Here is a 15,202-nt window from a genome sequence, read left to right on the forward strand (position 1 = left end):
TCAGATGCGAAATTTCGTCGATTAAACAATTGTTGTTATTCACCATATAACCCCATTCACCATGAGCAGCAATCTGTACTGTATAATTCTTTCGTCATTTGAATTCCATCATTTAGTTTTTTTTACTTTTTCAGTGATTTCCGTTAGAGAGGTTTCATTTAGACTTAAAATGAGTTCATACATTTGGATGCATGTTAATCTACAAAGCTGGTGATGATGGTTAGGATCACGTTTATTTCTAATATTTTTTAGGGTATTGAAAATATCAGTGAGGATATCATTTGAGGTTTGTCAAAAGCAAGGTTAAATTTGAACACATTGCCTAGCGATGTCTCTCCTTTGAAGGAAATCTCTTGTAATTACGCATATTTGTCGTTTCTCATTTCTCTACATTTACCCTCAATGCTTCTTGGCATATATCATTATGCATGTGCTTTAAATGGGTTTATTGTGTTTCAATTTACACCAAACTTTTACCATGAAAAACGCTCCATGGATTCATAAAAACACTTCAGCATCCTCCAAAGTTTTTGGCGAAGTTAAAAAGTTACTTTTTTATTTTGAAAATTTATCCATTTTCTTTCCTATACAATCAAATCATTCACGATTTTCTTTCAAATCATTCACGTTTTTGTAAACGATCAAACGATTTTACCTAAGAAAACCTATTAAAGTAAACGTTGTTTCTTGAAAGTTTTCTACCGTTACAGCCACTATGATTAATCGATAAAGGTTTTTACAGCTAAAGCAACCAAGATTGTTCGACACACATTTTTCCTTTGTATTTAAGTTTAGTTATGCGTTACGCCTTTATCTTAAGAAAATCGAATGGCAGTAGAGGACAGACTTTTCAGCAAACTTGACTTCAATTATATTGTAACTTGTGTCAATTGGAAGTGTAGCTTCTATAAGCAAGCTATAAAACTATGTTGTACGCTTTGGTTAACGAACCATCAGTGGATTGAAACATGCGCTATACATACAACAATTAAAACAGATCTGTTAATATTAACTCACATTTCCTTTTTTCAAAGCTTCTGATTTTAGTCTTGTATGAGATGCTGGACTGCATTTACCGTTTAAATTTTTCGAAACGTAAAAATGTTGCATACGTATAATATATTATATATTTCAACGGTGATAATTTGAATGAAAATGTGCAATTGCACAGTAAAAGAGCGGTAACTGCTTCTTAAAATGTGTAATTTCCTTTTAAGTAATGTAACCTAATTGATAATTGAATTGTTGTGAAAAACGACAAAAATTCTTCTTAATTCGAAAAAAAATTTTCGCAACAGTTTTATGATAACAAAAATTTCCACAGTTACAATCGTTTAAGATTAAACAATTACTAAGGAATGCAAAGAATAAACACAAACTAGCGAGTAACGTTTTTTGGATGAGTGTCCTTGGCAGTCATAAGATGGGTAAAATAGGTTTTCCTTAAACTAAAAAATGAACGAAGCAAGACAGAGTTAGTAAAGTCATGAAATATCTCACAATATATTATTATCTAGCAATGGTAAATTTTCTTGTGCATTGATTGCTGCTAAAAATGATAAACAAAAGCGTTTTCGAGCGTTTTTAAAGACTGCAAATAGCGCTTTTTTTCGGACTTGCTGCAGTCTTTAAAAAACTCACAGATTTATAAGTAATTGCACTTCAAACTATACTATTACTTATATTGATCATGCAACAGTTACATTTTCACATCTTCATAGCAATTTATAATTTATGTTGGCAAAGGAATGTTATGTGCCTAGCACAAAGTTAAAGATATTTACAAGAATACAGAAAAATTTACTCAAATTTTCTTTTTCTTTTTAGCATTCCCAAAGGTTATACTTAATATTTTTAAACGAACCGCACGATATTATATTCTGTACACTTAATCCATAAACTAATATACCACTTATACATTAGAATAATATATATTAGTCCTCACTTAATCGCCTCAAGCACAAAAGTTTTAGTACCATATTATGAATTTTGCAACCGTTATGCTATATATATGGATTTTGTATGTTATTTTACCAAACTAGAAGACTTCCTTTTTATATACAGTTTTACTTAATTTTTCCACCAAACCACAACTGTGTGGTTGCATTATTTGACGAAGAACAACGGTGTTGTCTATTTCGACAATTGTAAAATCCGAAATTATCTTCTCCTCCTGAACCGTCATCACATTTCATCGGGTCAAAAATACGTTTTTTTTCACAGTAATCCTTGCTATTTTCACTGTCTGTATGGAATATAAAATCTTTGCTTTGCCAAAAAGGAACAGAACAGTTTCTACAAAAGTTGCCTCTGATATTAATAAAGTCAACATTTAGGCACATTGGAAAAGGCATGTCTTTTTTCATAATTGGCGCATTTTTATGTTTTGCAATAACAATATCTGTGGTATTCCAGCCATTATTGCCGTAGGAACATGTGATACACCATAATGTGTTTCCATCTTCTTTTATAGTTTTCATTGAGTTCAAAGAAAGCCTATGATCCTCCCATGTTTCAATCATTTCGTTTCGTGGAGAATTTGTAAAGTACGGACTATTTTTGTAATGTTCATTGAATTCTAAGCTATAAGACATAACCAAAGTCCAAATTCTGTCTGATTCAAAATGACAGTAGACTTTCACTTTGTTATCATCCTTTGTAATTATTTTGTACCAGCCATTCGAAAGACCACTATAACTTTGACAAGACATTGCTTTCTTTTCACAACGCTCACCAACAAATCCTTCTTCACACTGACATGTAGCACGAATCTTACTGTTTGGTGATGTTGATTTTCGGCAATTTCCATTGTTATTGCAAAAATTGGAGGTTAGACAGCAATTTATTACGACGAAGCAGCTTTGTCGATTGTGCTTTGATGGACTCTTAAAAAAGAAACAACTTATACTGAGTAAAGCGTTAATATTTTTTTTATTTTGCAGCGTTTAATAGGAAGATTTAGTATCCTTGTAACGAACTTTGTTTGCAAAAAATGGAGCCACTATTTCTATTTTTTAAATCGAGCTGTGAAAAAATTAAATGAAAGCAACAACTGTAGTTTTGCCATCCCATTTTACCATAGTTATTTATTTTACTTCCAAAAAAAACAGTTATCTTTTATAGAACAATTATGCATTTTTTGAAGAACGAAAATCTGCATTAAAATTGAAGTTGAAAAAAGTGCAGTAGGGTGTAATAACAGCTATGATCGTTCGTTATATGTTTTACTTAGGTGTTACTTAAAGGCTAAGTATTCCTTACAGTCCAAAATATCAATTGTAACAATCCTTGTGACTCAATGAACAATCATATCATCACCCTTGCTCAAACTCGTAATTACGATTGCTACAATGAGTTTGCTTTCATGAGTTTTCAAAATTTATAATTGCCAAATATAACATAACATTGTTTTTCTATCTTTTATGCATTGTATATAAACTTGTTCGTAGTAATTTGATAAGTCAGAAAGTAACGAATCTCTACTTTTTTGTTCTCCGCTCTTTCTCTAATGCAATGTATCTTTGTGTCTACATGTTTACACGTCTTTTGCATTGCTGAATTGCAACAGAACTTAATGCACCACTTGTTATCAAATTCGAAATCACTATATTAAATTAATTCAGAACTTTTTGATGTACTTTTCTTGATGCGCTATGATCTTCTTTCCAAATTGAAAAATTTGCATTCTAACATACCAATGCATTTCTATGTAATGATCTAATTTCATTGAGAGACATATTTTATTTATCAACACTTAGATGTATTTCAACGTCAACACTTAGATGTATACATCAACACTTAGATGATATATCAACACTTAGATGAAATTATAATATAAACGACTCACATTACAATGTGAGAAAACTTTCCCTTTTTTCGTTCATATACAGAAGGACGATAGGTTTTGTGACTTTGTTTAAAATATTCGTGCTAGGAATTCATGCCAATTCCTTGCTTCTTGCTTCAGACTTTATGAAAGGCAAATTATATTGTACCAAAGTGTTCAAGATTGTTTCTGACATTTTCTCCTCTGCTTTTACATGTTGAAAGATTTAGGCCATGTGCCGATCGCAATTTGTCGTCTAGAAATAGCATCGGCATGCGTCCATTGAAGAACCAGCTAAATTTTACAACATAGCTAGTTTATATTTTGTTAAATATTTTGCAAAGGTACGTCATATCTGAAAGTTCACATTAAGGAGAAAATGAGCGTTGTTTGAATGCGTTGTTGAACAACGATGTCTACCACCTCGAAACAAAAAATCGCTACGCTTGCATGCTTGCACCACATAGCCTCGGAATTATCACACAAGAAATGAGTCATCAAAGTTTTTAAAAATATAAAATGCGCACCAGCTTAGAATTGTCAACACAAAGAAATATATACATAAAAGATAAAAGTTTCTCCGGATTTTAAGTGATTTTTATTGAGCTTTCGACTCGTTGCTTCGAGCCTTCATCAGAATGAGGATATTTATTTACACGTGCTTTTAGCTTGGAGACGTTTAGAGCGTCTAATTGGATTAGTGGGTTGATTAATGTGATTGGATGGGGTGAAATGCGTTGCCATGGGTTTTGGTGTATTGTGAATATGATTGGTGTTAATAATATTAGAGTATAGTGTTTTAGTTTTGGTGTTGTTTGTAGTTTTTTTGTCCTTTTTCTTGAGTTGTGAGTATATGAGTCTCCAAGCTAAAAGCACGTGTAAGTAAATATCCTCATTCTGATGAAGGCTCGAAGCAACGAGTCGAAAGCTCAATAAAAATCACTTAAAATCCGGAGACTCTTTTAACTTTTATGTATTAAATGCCGGGATTACAAATTTTCAAACTTAAAGAAATATATATGTATATATATATATATATAACCGTACGTCCTGTGTCCCAAGTGCAGGAGTCACCATTTTACCATGGTGATAGCCGGGAGAGCCCATTGTAGATACACTTTGTATGTACATGTATAAAGACATACTAAACATAAAGACCGAACAACGACATTGGACACAACCAACGTGATCTACATGATACTATGTAAAGATTGCCCCAAACAGTACATAGGACAAACATCCAAGAAAATTGAAACAAGACTCACTGAACACAAAAATGCCATCAAGCGACGCGACACAAAATCACTACCAGCAGAACATAACTATGATACCAACCACACATTTGACTGGAAAAAACACAACTTCTTGGACGTGCACAGACAAAACGCGCACGAGAATTCAAAGAGGCATGGTACAGCAAAGACAACAACACAATAAACAGACATATTGACATCCCCATCATCTATTCACAACTAAAGACAAAACGAAAGCAAGAAACTAATAACACAACGTCTAAAATAAAACACTCGAATTTCATTAACCCAATCCATACACCAAAAACCATGACAACGCATCTTATACCATCCAATAATATCAACTCTTTTACTAACCAACCAATCAGACGCTCCAAACGCCTACAAAATCTTTGTAAATAATATATTCTTACATTCTGACGAAGGTTCGAAGCACCGAGTTGAAAGCTTAATAAAAATTTCAAAATAAAAATGCAGAGAATCCTTAACATTATCATAATATGCCTGTGTTACCAATTTTCAAATATATATATATATATATGCATATATATGACAAAATTGATTTACCTCATTTTGATTAGTTACATTAATGGAAAAATGATTGCATTGATCTTGCTCGTTTTCATTCCTTGATTTGGTAGTTATCGTTGTGGAAAGAAGTTGACATACCGAACCACAAATTTGAAATGATAAACATGAACAGTCTTTTAAGCAATGCTGTAGACATTCATTAACTTTTGAAGTGCTGATGCTTTTAAATATAAATTTTGACTGCAACGAGGCATGCTGAGATTGAAGGTTGACATTTCCATTGGTAAAGATTAAAGTTGGTGTGCACAATATGTTTAAGAGAAGATACGAAATGAGCATTTTCACGTTCACTTTAATCTAAAAAATAAAACGCATTATAATGTTTTGCAAATCAGGCAAATTTTTTGAAATGTTTCATTGCCGTAGTGTCATCATAATTATGTAAAATAAACAATACAAAAATATCTGAAGAAATGCGAGCACATAAAAACGCTTTAAAGCTATCATCAGTAAAATTTTACCACACTATATATAGCGTTTGTAATATGGAGCTCATTATATTAAATCTTGAACCGTATGAACTGCATGCATAGATAAATAAGGTTGTGAATTGATACACAGCAATAAAACGACATTACCAATACTTGCTCTAAAAGTGTAGATAAAAACGAGTCCTGCTTTTTATGCCATGACTAGTTTAAAGCTTTGTTAATTTGTTGGTATATAAATATTAACTGTAGCATTTTATTAAAAAGAAATGCAATATTTTTGCATTAGTCGTATTTATTTTACATTTTCTGCTCATTTCAAATTGCAAATTTTTAATTGTACATGACATCACCAGACTACTATGCAATATAAGGAAATTTTGTTTTTGGTATTTATGAAAGACTTTTCTCCTTATTTTAAATGGAAAAAGTAAACAATAGCTACATGTGGTGGTTATTGTTTAAAAACCTCCGTCTTTTATAAAGAGAACAGCCCCTAACACTGAAATGTAAGTTTATAAGCTATAAATATTTATGTATTAATATGATTAATTGCAAACAGCTTTTCCAGTGAGAAACTCTCTAGTCTGAAACTTGTTTACTAAATCATGGTAAGAAAATTTGTCGTTGAAAAGGACAAAATGGTATTGTTTATTGCATACTATAGTCTTCACGATATATATTAAGTAAATAAATTGCACTTATAACTTTTTATATTTTTCCATAATTTCGTAAAAGCACTATTGCCAATACACATTTAATATACACGACAACTTTTTTGAAAATAAACATGTTTCGACATCTCAAAATACGGAATTCTTTAGCCCTGCTGAGGTAAATGAGCAGTACCGCGAACAATATGCCATTGGTTCTTTTATCAACTAATACATTATTACACAGTAAATGGAATTAAGGCATAGACAGCGTATTCAATTAGGTCATGATTATAATAGTGTTGCTGCTTGATAATTTTTGCAGATTTTTAAAATGAAAGGTGCTATGAATCAGTACTACTTACGTTTTCTTTAAGCGTGTTTTCTTCTTGCATAAGTTACTTACTTTAAACAACTAACTCAAACCAGATGACCGAAGCTATCTGAAGGAAAATTGAAGTAATTGAGAAAATTACTTTCACAAAAATCTTCAATCTGAATGTAAAATTTTCCTTGTGCATGGGCATACTCTCAGTAGAGCATAATGCCAAATTTATATGCTAATAAAATCTATATTTGTTAATTTTCTATTCTACGACTCCAATATAGTATCTAAGACAAAATGTTTTTGCGCTGCAACTTATTTGTTTTTCCATTTAATTTCGGAAGTTTTATGACAAAAAAGAACACTATGATTACTGCAAACTAGATACACTAAACTCTAAATCTTTTGTATTTACCACAATCTCTTAATCGTATACATTTTAAATATAAAATACAAAGATGATCTCTCTTTGTTTATATCAATTGGCGAATATTTGAAACATGATTATCTGGTGATAATTCAAACATATATATTTCGATCTAAACATTTTCTTAAAATAATTTTACCACATAAGTATTTCATTTATTGCTGTATAGTAGTGCTCTTTTTAATCAATAGACTTCGGTATGCATTAACAAATATTTTTTGTTTTTTTATATGGTACGGCACTTATATACTTATATACTTATATACAGCTTAATATGTAGTACCGCGAGCTATACGCCATAAGTTATTAAACGTCTTTTTAAAAGCGTGTGTTATTAAAACTCTTTTTTGATAAACATTTGTGTTGCATTTTACCAGAAAACAACATACAAGCATCAATAATGTACTGACAAATTGAACTGTACAATGTTTTTTAAATGAAATTCGAGCATCGACAAAACATAGTAAGTTTAATAGTCAAGGCAAACTCTGAAATTTAGGCAAAATTTACAATACTTGCATTAGAAGATATTTAAACAAGAATACGAATCATATACCTATTTAGCCTTGATGTTTCTTTCACAGTGCTTACTTTGTCTTTTAATTGCGATCGACGTTAGGAAACCCTGTTAAACATTTTAAAACGCCAAATCAACACAACCACCTGTCTCTCGTCCAATACATAATGTATTATCGTCGCGACTAATGGAGTGTGTAAGTTTTTCTTGTAAAAGACACTGTCAAAAGATTTTTTAAATATTACCGAAAAAGGTCCAATTTACCATGCACTTAAACTTATGTATCTCTTCCAAATTTTAATAACCATTATAACACCATTAACGTATTTCAGCTATTTCTGTCACGTCAATTTGCAATCCATCCGTAAGTTTGACAGGTAGTAGCTTTATTAAGAATTCTGTATAAATATTCGTTTTACCACCAGCAATGTTTGAATTTTCTTAGGGCCTGTTCACACTTAGCTCGCTTTAAGATCGATCCGAGAAGATTGATCTGAGATCGATCTTGTGAATGACCAAGCTCAATTTTGTGAGCGTTCACACTTGACTGACGCTACACGTACGCCGAGCTAGTTTCCTTGACAACAAAGTGTAATATTTATATTATTGCAATCCAAATATGTCGGAAGAAGTGATCGCAACCATTTTCAATATTACATCTGAATACCACAAAAAGATGCGAATGCGTCGTGAAAGAAGAAAGAAATATTTTTTGAAACTGAGAAAGCAGCGAAGTAAAGGATGGGAACGGCCAGTTTTATTTTTTGTTTATTGGCGCTCTAGGAAATAAATTAATGAGTGAAAGCCGTTTCTGGGTGGATGCAAGCATTTGCTCCGATTTCTTCTGGGAAAAAACTATCGATATGTGGAAAGATGATGGGTTGTGGCCAGAAAATTTTCGTATGTCTAAGGGAACATTCGATTTCATATGCGACAAGATCAATAAAACTCTTTTGCGAGAAGATACAAATTTCAGAAAGGCTATCCCTGTGCCAAAAAGAGTAGGAATTTGTCTTTGGCATTTGGCTACCAATGAAGATTTGCGTTCTTTAGCTTGGCGTTTTGGTATAGGAAAAAGTACAGCCTGTGGAATCGTGAACGAGGTTTGCCAAGCTATTTTTGACGTGTTACTGCGTCTTGTTATCAATTGGCCAACAGGCCATAGACTGCAAAGTATCGTTGATGCCTTTCTATCGAAATGTGGCTTCTCTCAATGTGCTGGAGCCATTGATGGCACTCATATTCAAATTGTAGCACCTTCAAATTCTACAAAAGATTACTACAATCGAAAAGGATTCTACTCTGTTGTTCTCCAAGCTGTTGTTGATCATCAATACAGGTACCAAAACGTACTGCTTTTGTCAAGGTTGACTAAATAAGTTTTTGCATCCCTGTTAAGCAGCTGACATTTTTCACCTTCCAACAATTTTTAGATCCCATGGGGGAGTTTAACAGTGACTGATGTAAAATAGGTTTCTTATTAATTTAGACATGTGTTTCAACTAGTTGAGTAAGTTACACAAAGTGAACTAAATTACACACACTTAAAAAGTAAAAAATATATATTTAAAAAATTTTGAAGATTCACTAACATTTGCATAAAGTGGCCAGGTCGAGTCTATGATGCAAGAGTTTTGTCAAACTCTGGAGTGTTTGCAAAAGCTGAAGCAGGAAAATTTTTCCCAAATGTAAGTTTTCTGTTCTTATAATAGAAAGCTTATCTTAGGTCAGAGGCAAATTTTACTACATTTTTGATAATAGCCACTAGAAAATTCATGGTCTTGATATACTCTAGGGAGGAAAAGAGATGCTTATTGGTGATCCAGCATATCCACTGTTACCATGGTTGATGAAGAGGCATCCTAACGATGGCAATCTCAGTCCTGCTCAAAAGAAATTTAATTACAACATAAGTTGAGCAAGGCCAGTCGTGGATTGTGCATTTGGCCGTTTAAAAAACAGATTCAGATGCCTACTTAACAAGAATTATACAAATTTAGATCATTTGCCTATGAAAATTGCATCATGTTGTGTTGTACACAATATTTGTGTAAGTAGAGCTGACGAACTTTTTGCAGATTATGTTGAACTTATTCCTGATGATGAAATTTCAGAATTTGTTTTACAGAATACAGACACAAGTGCATAGCAAATTAGAAATTCTTTAACTGAGTTTTTGATAACACAATAAGCTGATGATAGCTAAATTACTCATGTTCTTAAATTAAATCAAAGTTTGTAATATGTTTGTTGACTTTCAGCATCATGGTGAACATTGTAGAATGGTTGTTGCACAGGCTGAGACCTCATTGCTATTGCATTTGCAAGAAGTGACATTGACTCCTTATAAACATTAAGCTCTTCCTTTCGCAACTCTCGCTCTTTTTCTGCTTCTTTTTTCATTTCTGACAAAAACATTTCATCGGACTCCTTGAGATATTTGTAATGCTCTTTCATTGCATTCTCGAATGCCACTTGCATGACGAAATGGCTTTGCCATTCCCCCTTGGTATTCTTTTCCTTGGCACTGATTTGTTTTCACTTTGAGATGGTAGGGTTTCCTCATTTGCTTCACTAGGTAACTTCTCATCTGCGTTACTGATATCTACATAACATATCTCATAAATGTTACGACGTAATAAAAAAAAAATTAGTACACACATGCAATGCTCTACTATTCACCTGCTTCAATGTAATCGCAATATGGGCAAACAAGTCTGTCATCATCAGCGTATACTGCAGTGCTGTTTCCAACATGGGCTCCAGCTGTCCTAAGCTCCACAAACTCATCGCACTGAGGACATTTTTCGTCAATGATCCTCCCGTGTCCGTATTTTCTTGTAAGCTCGTCTGCTATGAAAAGCAAAACCAATATTTTCATTTGCAAAAAAAAACCACTCGATATCAACTCATCCACGATAACTTACCATCATCATGATGCACGTTAATGCTTTTTATTTCAGCTTTAGCTGATGAACACGTTGATTCATCAGATGTATCGATGACGTTTTTTAGACCCCTTGCTTCTGGTCTGTCACCCAAGAAACTGTCCATAACGTTAAAGAATTTGGGTTCCTTGCCTCTCCCAGCTCCTGTTCGTGATAATGTGTCTTTGAGCTTTTTGTATTCAGATTTCATATGTTTAAATTTAGTTCTACATTGCGTCCAATCACGATCTATCCTTTTTTTTTCATTATAATGCTGATTTTTTTATAAATATCAGCGTTTTTGTGGGTACCTTTCAACCTTTGTTGAATTTGTTCTGTACCGTACGCTGAGAGGAGGGCTAAACAGTCTTTTTCTGACCAAACCTCTCGTTTTTGCGCCATTTTCCAAGCTTTTTTCTTTGATTTGATATTAAATTTTGAGAAAAATGTCTGCGTTTTTGTTGAAACGGCATGGGAGCGAAACTGTTCTATCGAAATAAGCTCACTTACGTTCACATATAAACCGGATCGATCTCAGATCGATCTCAGACCACCTTTCGAAGCGAGCTGACTGAGATCGATTTCAGATCGATCTCAAATTTTTGCGAAGGTTCACACTTAGCTCGCTTTAAGTTAGATCGATCTCAGATCGATCTAAACGACCAGTGTGAACAGGCAGTGTCTTAAACAATGCCGTAGAACCTTTTTACATTACTAATTTTTTTTGTACATCAAACTTTTGTAAATGTACCACTTTGTAAAATTTGTAAATCAGTAATGATATTTCATTAATTATTCCTTTAATTTAAAAGTATATAGCTACCCCTTTTACATTACGTAGCAAGTTTTGTGAAGATCAAACATAGAGGACAAATAGCTAAAAGCCATTATTATTTACTTTGTAAAAAATGTCAGTTGTGGTTGGTCAGCTACCTGCGAATTATTCTCGATGTCTGTAACTATGAATTCATATCTACAAATAATTATTGATGCATTAAAATCTAGATTTCAAAAAAAAATCAAATAATGGTAAAGCCATTAGTTCACGTTCTTTCAATGGTAAAACCTTGGATTTTTGTACGTGCTAAATATGTGTATATCTAACTAAAAATGAAAAAAAAATTGTGAATAATTTTCTTTTATCTCAATAAATTTAAGTAAAGACTCATTAGTTGCTATTTTTCTTAATTTTTGCTAATAAGATATGATTGAAATAAACTCGTTTCAACATTTTTTATTTTCTTTTGTTAATTTTTTAGGTGTTTTATTTTTATAAAGTCAATTAATTTCAACGAAAAACAATTTGGTCTTTTAATGGCTTAAAAAGCTTATTGTGAATTTCTAAGTTCCTTTTCATTGAATTGATGAAAATGCGATTCAATAAAAAGAAACTTAGAAGTCCAAACCGAAAGTTATCCTTCACGGAAAATGTAATTTTCAATACGACGATAGCAATACCTGACAACTTTCACTCAAAGCTTCCATTTAAAGAAATGATGATCGTGAAGAAAGACAAGCATTAAAAAGACGAAAAATTTATAGTTTCTCTCATTTAATGCCATATATTTTATACAAATGTCTATATCAGGAGAACGGTAATCAATGCTTAGCACAGCTGCTTCTTCGACATGCTTTTATCTCTCAAATCCCATGTCGCACGGTTTAAGCCATAACATTACTTCGGATAAATTTCACGATGAAAAATAACAAAGGAGAAATCAAATTGGCTCTGATGTTGGAGATGAATGTTCTGAGTTAATGCCTATTCCTTTCGACTATGCTTCGAGAAATTCAAGATCTCAGAATGACTTTGATATGCTGCAAATGTTTAGAAAAGGAAGGTTTGCTTCACTAGTCAATTTAACTCATTGTTACATACTTCTTTTAAAAAGACGGTAACTTGGTCTTGTAAAAGAAAACTTGTATGTGTCTTGTAAATGCTTTATATACGCTTAAGTACGTAATAAGTTTTACCGCTGTCTCTATGTTATGCGATCAAAAGAATTTCTTTTAGTCTGAAAAGTGTGCTCTTTAATTGCAAAATTACTTTGGAAGAGAAGTTACTTTCTAGATTGAAGGTAAAAAGAAATCCACTATCCAAAATGTATCGAAATTTTACAACTTAAGGGATGAAAGCGAGGTTTGTTTAGACGATACAAATTGCTGGTTTATTAAATGTTGTCTATGCATAAACTATTATACTAAATTAGATAATCACTTTTTTTCGTGAAGCCCATGGTTGCTTTTGTTCATGATGAGAGACCCCTTTTGTATTAGAAGGCTCTCGTTCATCACTAAATGATTATGAAGAAGTTACATTGTAAAAGAAAACAAGTAAAAAGCGTATAAACAGGCTTAGAGTTGTTTTAAATTATAAGTCAAAAAGGCAGAAGTTGTTTGAACCTTGCAGTATCCTAGTATATTTTACTTTCTTTCATGAGAAAAATTCTTGTAAAGAGAAAAAAAGAAATATTAAAAACAAAAATTTAGTTTTGGAATGACGACTTCCCATACCCTGAGATAGATGAGCAATAGAACAACATATGTTAATTAAGCGAACCAGATAATCCTTGTTTGCTATTAAGCACTTGTATGGTTTGCTCGTTATACCTGAGATAAAGTAAATTAGAGATTTAAATAACAAAGGTATAAACCATGAAAAAATGTATAAAACATGTTAAATGTTGTCATAAATTATAAGTGCCTGATGATGGCACAGTGTCAAAACAAGTTAATTGAAACGTTGCTTGGTTTATTTAATTAGAAGAAATCTTGTAAACAAAAACATAAACCTCGACAGCAAAAAACCCCCGTTTTCGGTCCATGCTTCCCGATACCTTGTTAAGCGTAAGGCACTAGAACGCTGCATGTTAACGTTTCGGTAGGAGATTTCGGCCCCTTCCACGCTATCCTACTTGGGGATGTCAATAGCAAGCTTCCGCCCATCAGACCCCGAGATCACCTGCGATAGGCTTTGCTCGGGGTACGCAGGGAGAGTGCGGTCGCGACCCGAAACGTCTGGACCCCTAAGCCACTGCATACATATCGCACCCAGCTTCCACTGCTAGTTGACATCTACAAAACATATATTTAGCTTTATATTTATATACATAAATTCAAAGGCTTATGAAAGTTGTGGTATTATTAAAGTCCCTACTGCGCATGCGCAGATTATTTCTCTTTTAAATTATTACGAAGTATTTTGTTTACTTCAAAATCGGTACTAGGATGTAGTTTGTCGTTGTCATGACCATGAACTTGCTCAGCTAGTCAAGTCGTCTCCGTATAGTAAAGCAGACTGCGCATGCGCGTATAATTTACCAGGAAATTTTAGTCTGAGCAAGCTACTTACTCCATATCATCGATACTCACACATACAGTTAGACGTCGCAATGACGATGAACTTAGATAGTTAAAGTAATTGACTATATATGCTCATAATCATTCTCAATCAATTTGTGACAGAGCAAGCTCTGAAATTGGTGCTTGTATATGCGCTTAGTAAATTTTCGATCATATATGTTTTTGGCATGCTTTTTGTCTTCATATGCATTTTTTACAAATGAATAACAAATTCATCAACACTTTGTTACGCCATCCGTAGTATCCGTGACAATATTTAGAGATGTTTTTATTTCTCTTTATAACTTTGCATCTGCATATTTTGTGCTTAAAGAATGCTCTACTATTTATGAAACATTTTATAATTTGTGGATTAAGGTAGGAGAAACACTTGAAAATGAAACTTCCAACAGTGAAACAAAATCAAGCATGATAGAGCAGAATAAAGGACGCCAGATTGAAAATGGCGTGATAAATATGAACGTAGTTGAAGCACCTAGCGTGCGCTTGAGAGTTTGCATGAGGACTCGTGGGCCAATGAAAACACGAATAATTCCAAGCATGTCCACGAAAATAAAATCTATAGCGAGGACGAGACTCCAATACAAATCAATTCATTAATAACACCGAGTACACTGAAGATATGCTTAAAAAAATTACCCTGTATCATACATACAGTTTGGACGCTAGCTGTCTTACGTAATATGTAGTATTGGGAAAACTGTTCGTGATGTTGATGAAGATGTGTAAAATTAACTTCCAGCGTCGTTCCTTTAAGACAAGAAATCGAATTTCGAAAGTGAAGAGGAAGCAATTACCACAAAAGATTTGCAAGAAGATTCAAATTGTTCTTTGAAAACTTTGTATATACAGATGGAGTATTATGATATATTTAATCTAAGGAATGTTATAG

General features: G+C 32.9%; 2 protein-coding genes across 2 annotated transcripts; one reads left to right on the top strand and one right to left on the bottom strand.

The window, feature by feature from the left end:
* Positions 1-1,661: 1,661 nt before the first annotated feature.
* Positions 1,662-7,158, bottom strand: LOC124458243. The gene is made up of 2 exons (XM_047008298.1): positions 7,117-7,158; positions 1,662-2,883 (listed from the first exon to the last, which is right to left on the bottom strand). The coding sequence occupies exon 2, from the start codon at positions 2,709-2,711 to the stop codon at positions 2,067-2,069; it is 645 nt and encodes a 214-aa protein (XP_046864254.1). The 5' UTR covers positions 2,712-2,883; positions 7,117-7,158; the 3' UTR covers positions 1,662-2,066.
* A 1,315-nt stretch (positions 7,159-8,473) lies between these two features.
* Positions 8,474-10,262, top strand: LOC124457216 (protein ANTAGONIST OF LIKE HETEROCHROMATIN PROTEIN 1-like). Its single transcript, XM_047007497.1, has 3 exons — positions 8,474-9,359; positions 9,603-9,708; positions 9,816-10,262. Exons 1-3 carry the CDS (start codon positions 8,815-8,817, stop codon positions 9,936-9,938), a joined length of 774 nt encoding a protein of 257 aa, XP_046863453.1. The 5' UTR covers positions 8,474-8,814; the 3' UTR covers positions 9,939-10,262.
* Positions 10,263-15,202: the final 4,940 nt, after the last annotated feature.

The sequence above is a fragment of the Xenia sp. Carnegie-2017 genome, unplaced genomic scaffold (assembly GCF_021976095.1).
Source record: "Xenia sp. Carnegie-2017 unplaced genomic scaffold, XeniaSp_v1 HiC_scaffold_6, whole genome shotgun sequence".
Classification (NCBI taxonomy): Eukaryota; Metazoa; Cnidaria; class Anthozoa; order Malacalcyonacea; family Xeniidae; genus Xenia; species Xenia sp. Carnegie-2017.

Excerpts from the sequence above, each read along its gene's own strand:
- LOC124458243 (XM_047008298.1), bottom strand. The coding sequence starts at position 2,711 with ATGTCTTGTCAAAGTTATAGTGGTCTTTCGAATGGCTGGTACAAAATA.
- LOC124457216 (XM_047007497.1), top strand. The coding sequence starts at position 8,815 with ATGAGTGAAAGCCGTTTCTGGGTGGATGCAAGCATTTGCTCCGATTTC. Across the intron at positions 9,360-9,602 it reads GTTGTTGATCATCAATACAG|ATTCACTAACATTTGCATAA; the intron begins GTACCAAAACGT and ends AAAATTTTGAAG. Across the intron at positions 9,709-9,815 it reads CAGGAAAATTTTTCCCAAAT|GGAGGAAAAGAGATGCTTAT; the intron begins GTAAGTTTTCTG and ends GATATACTCTAG.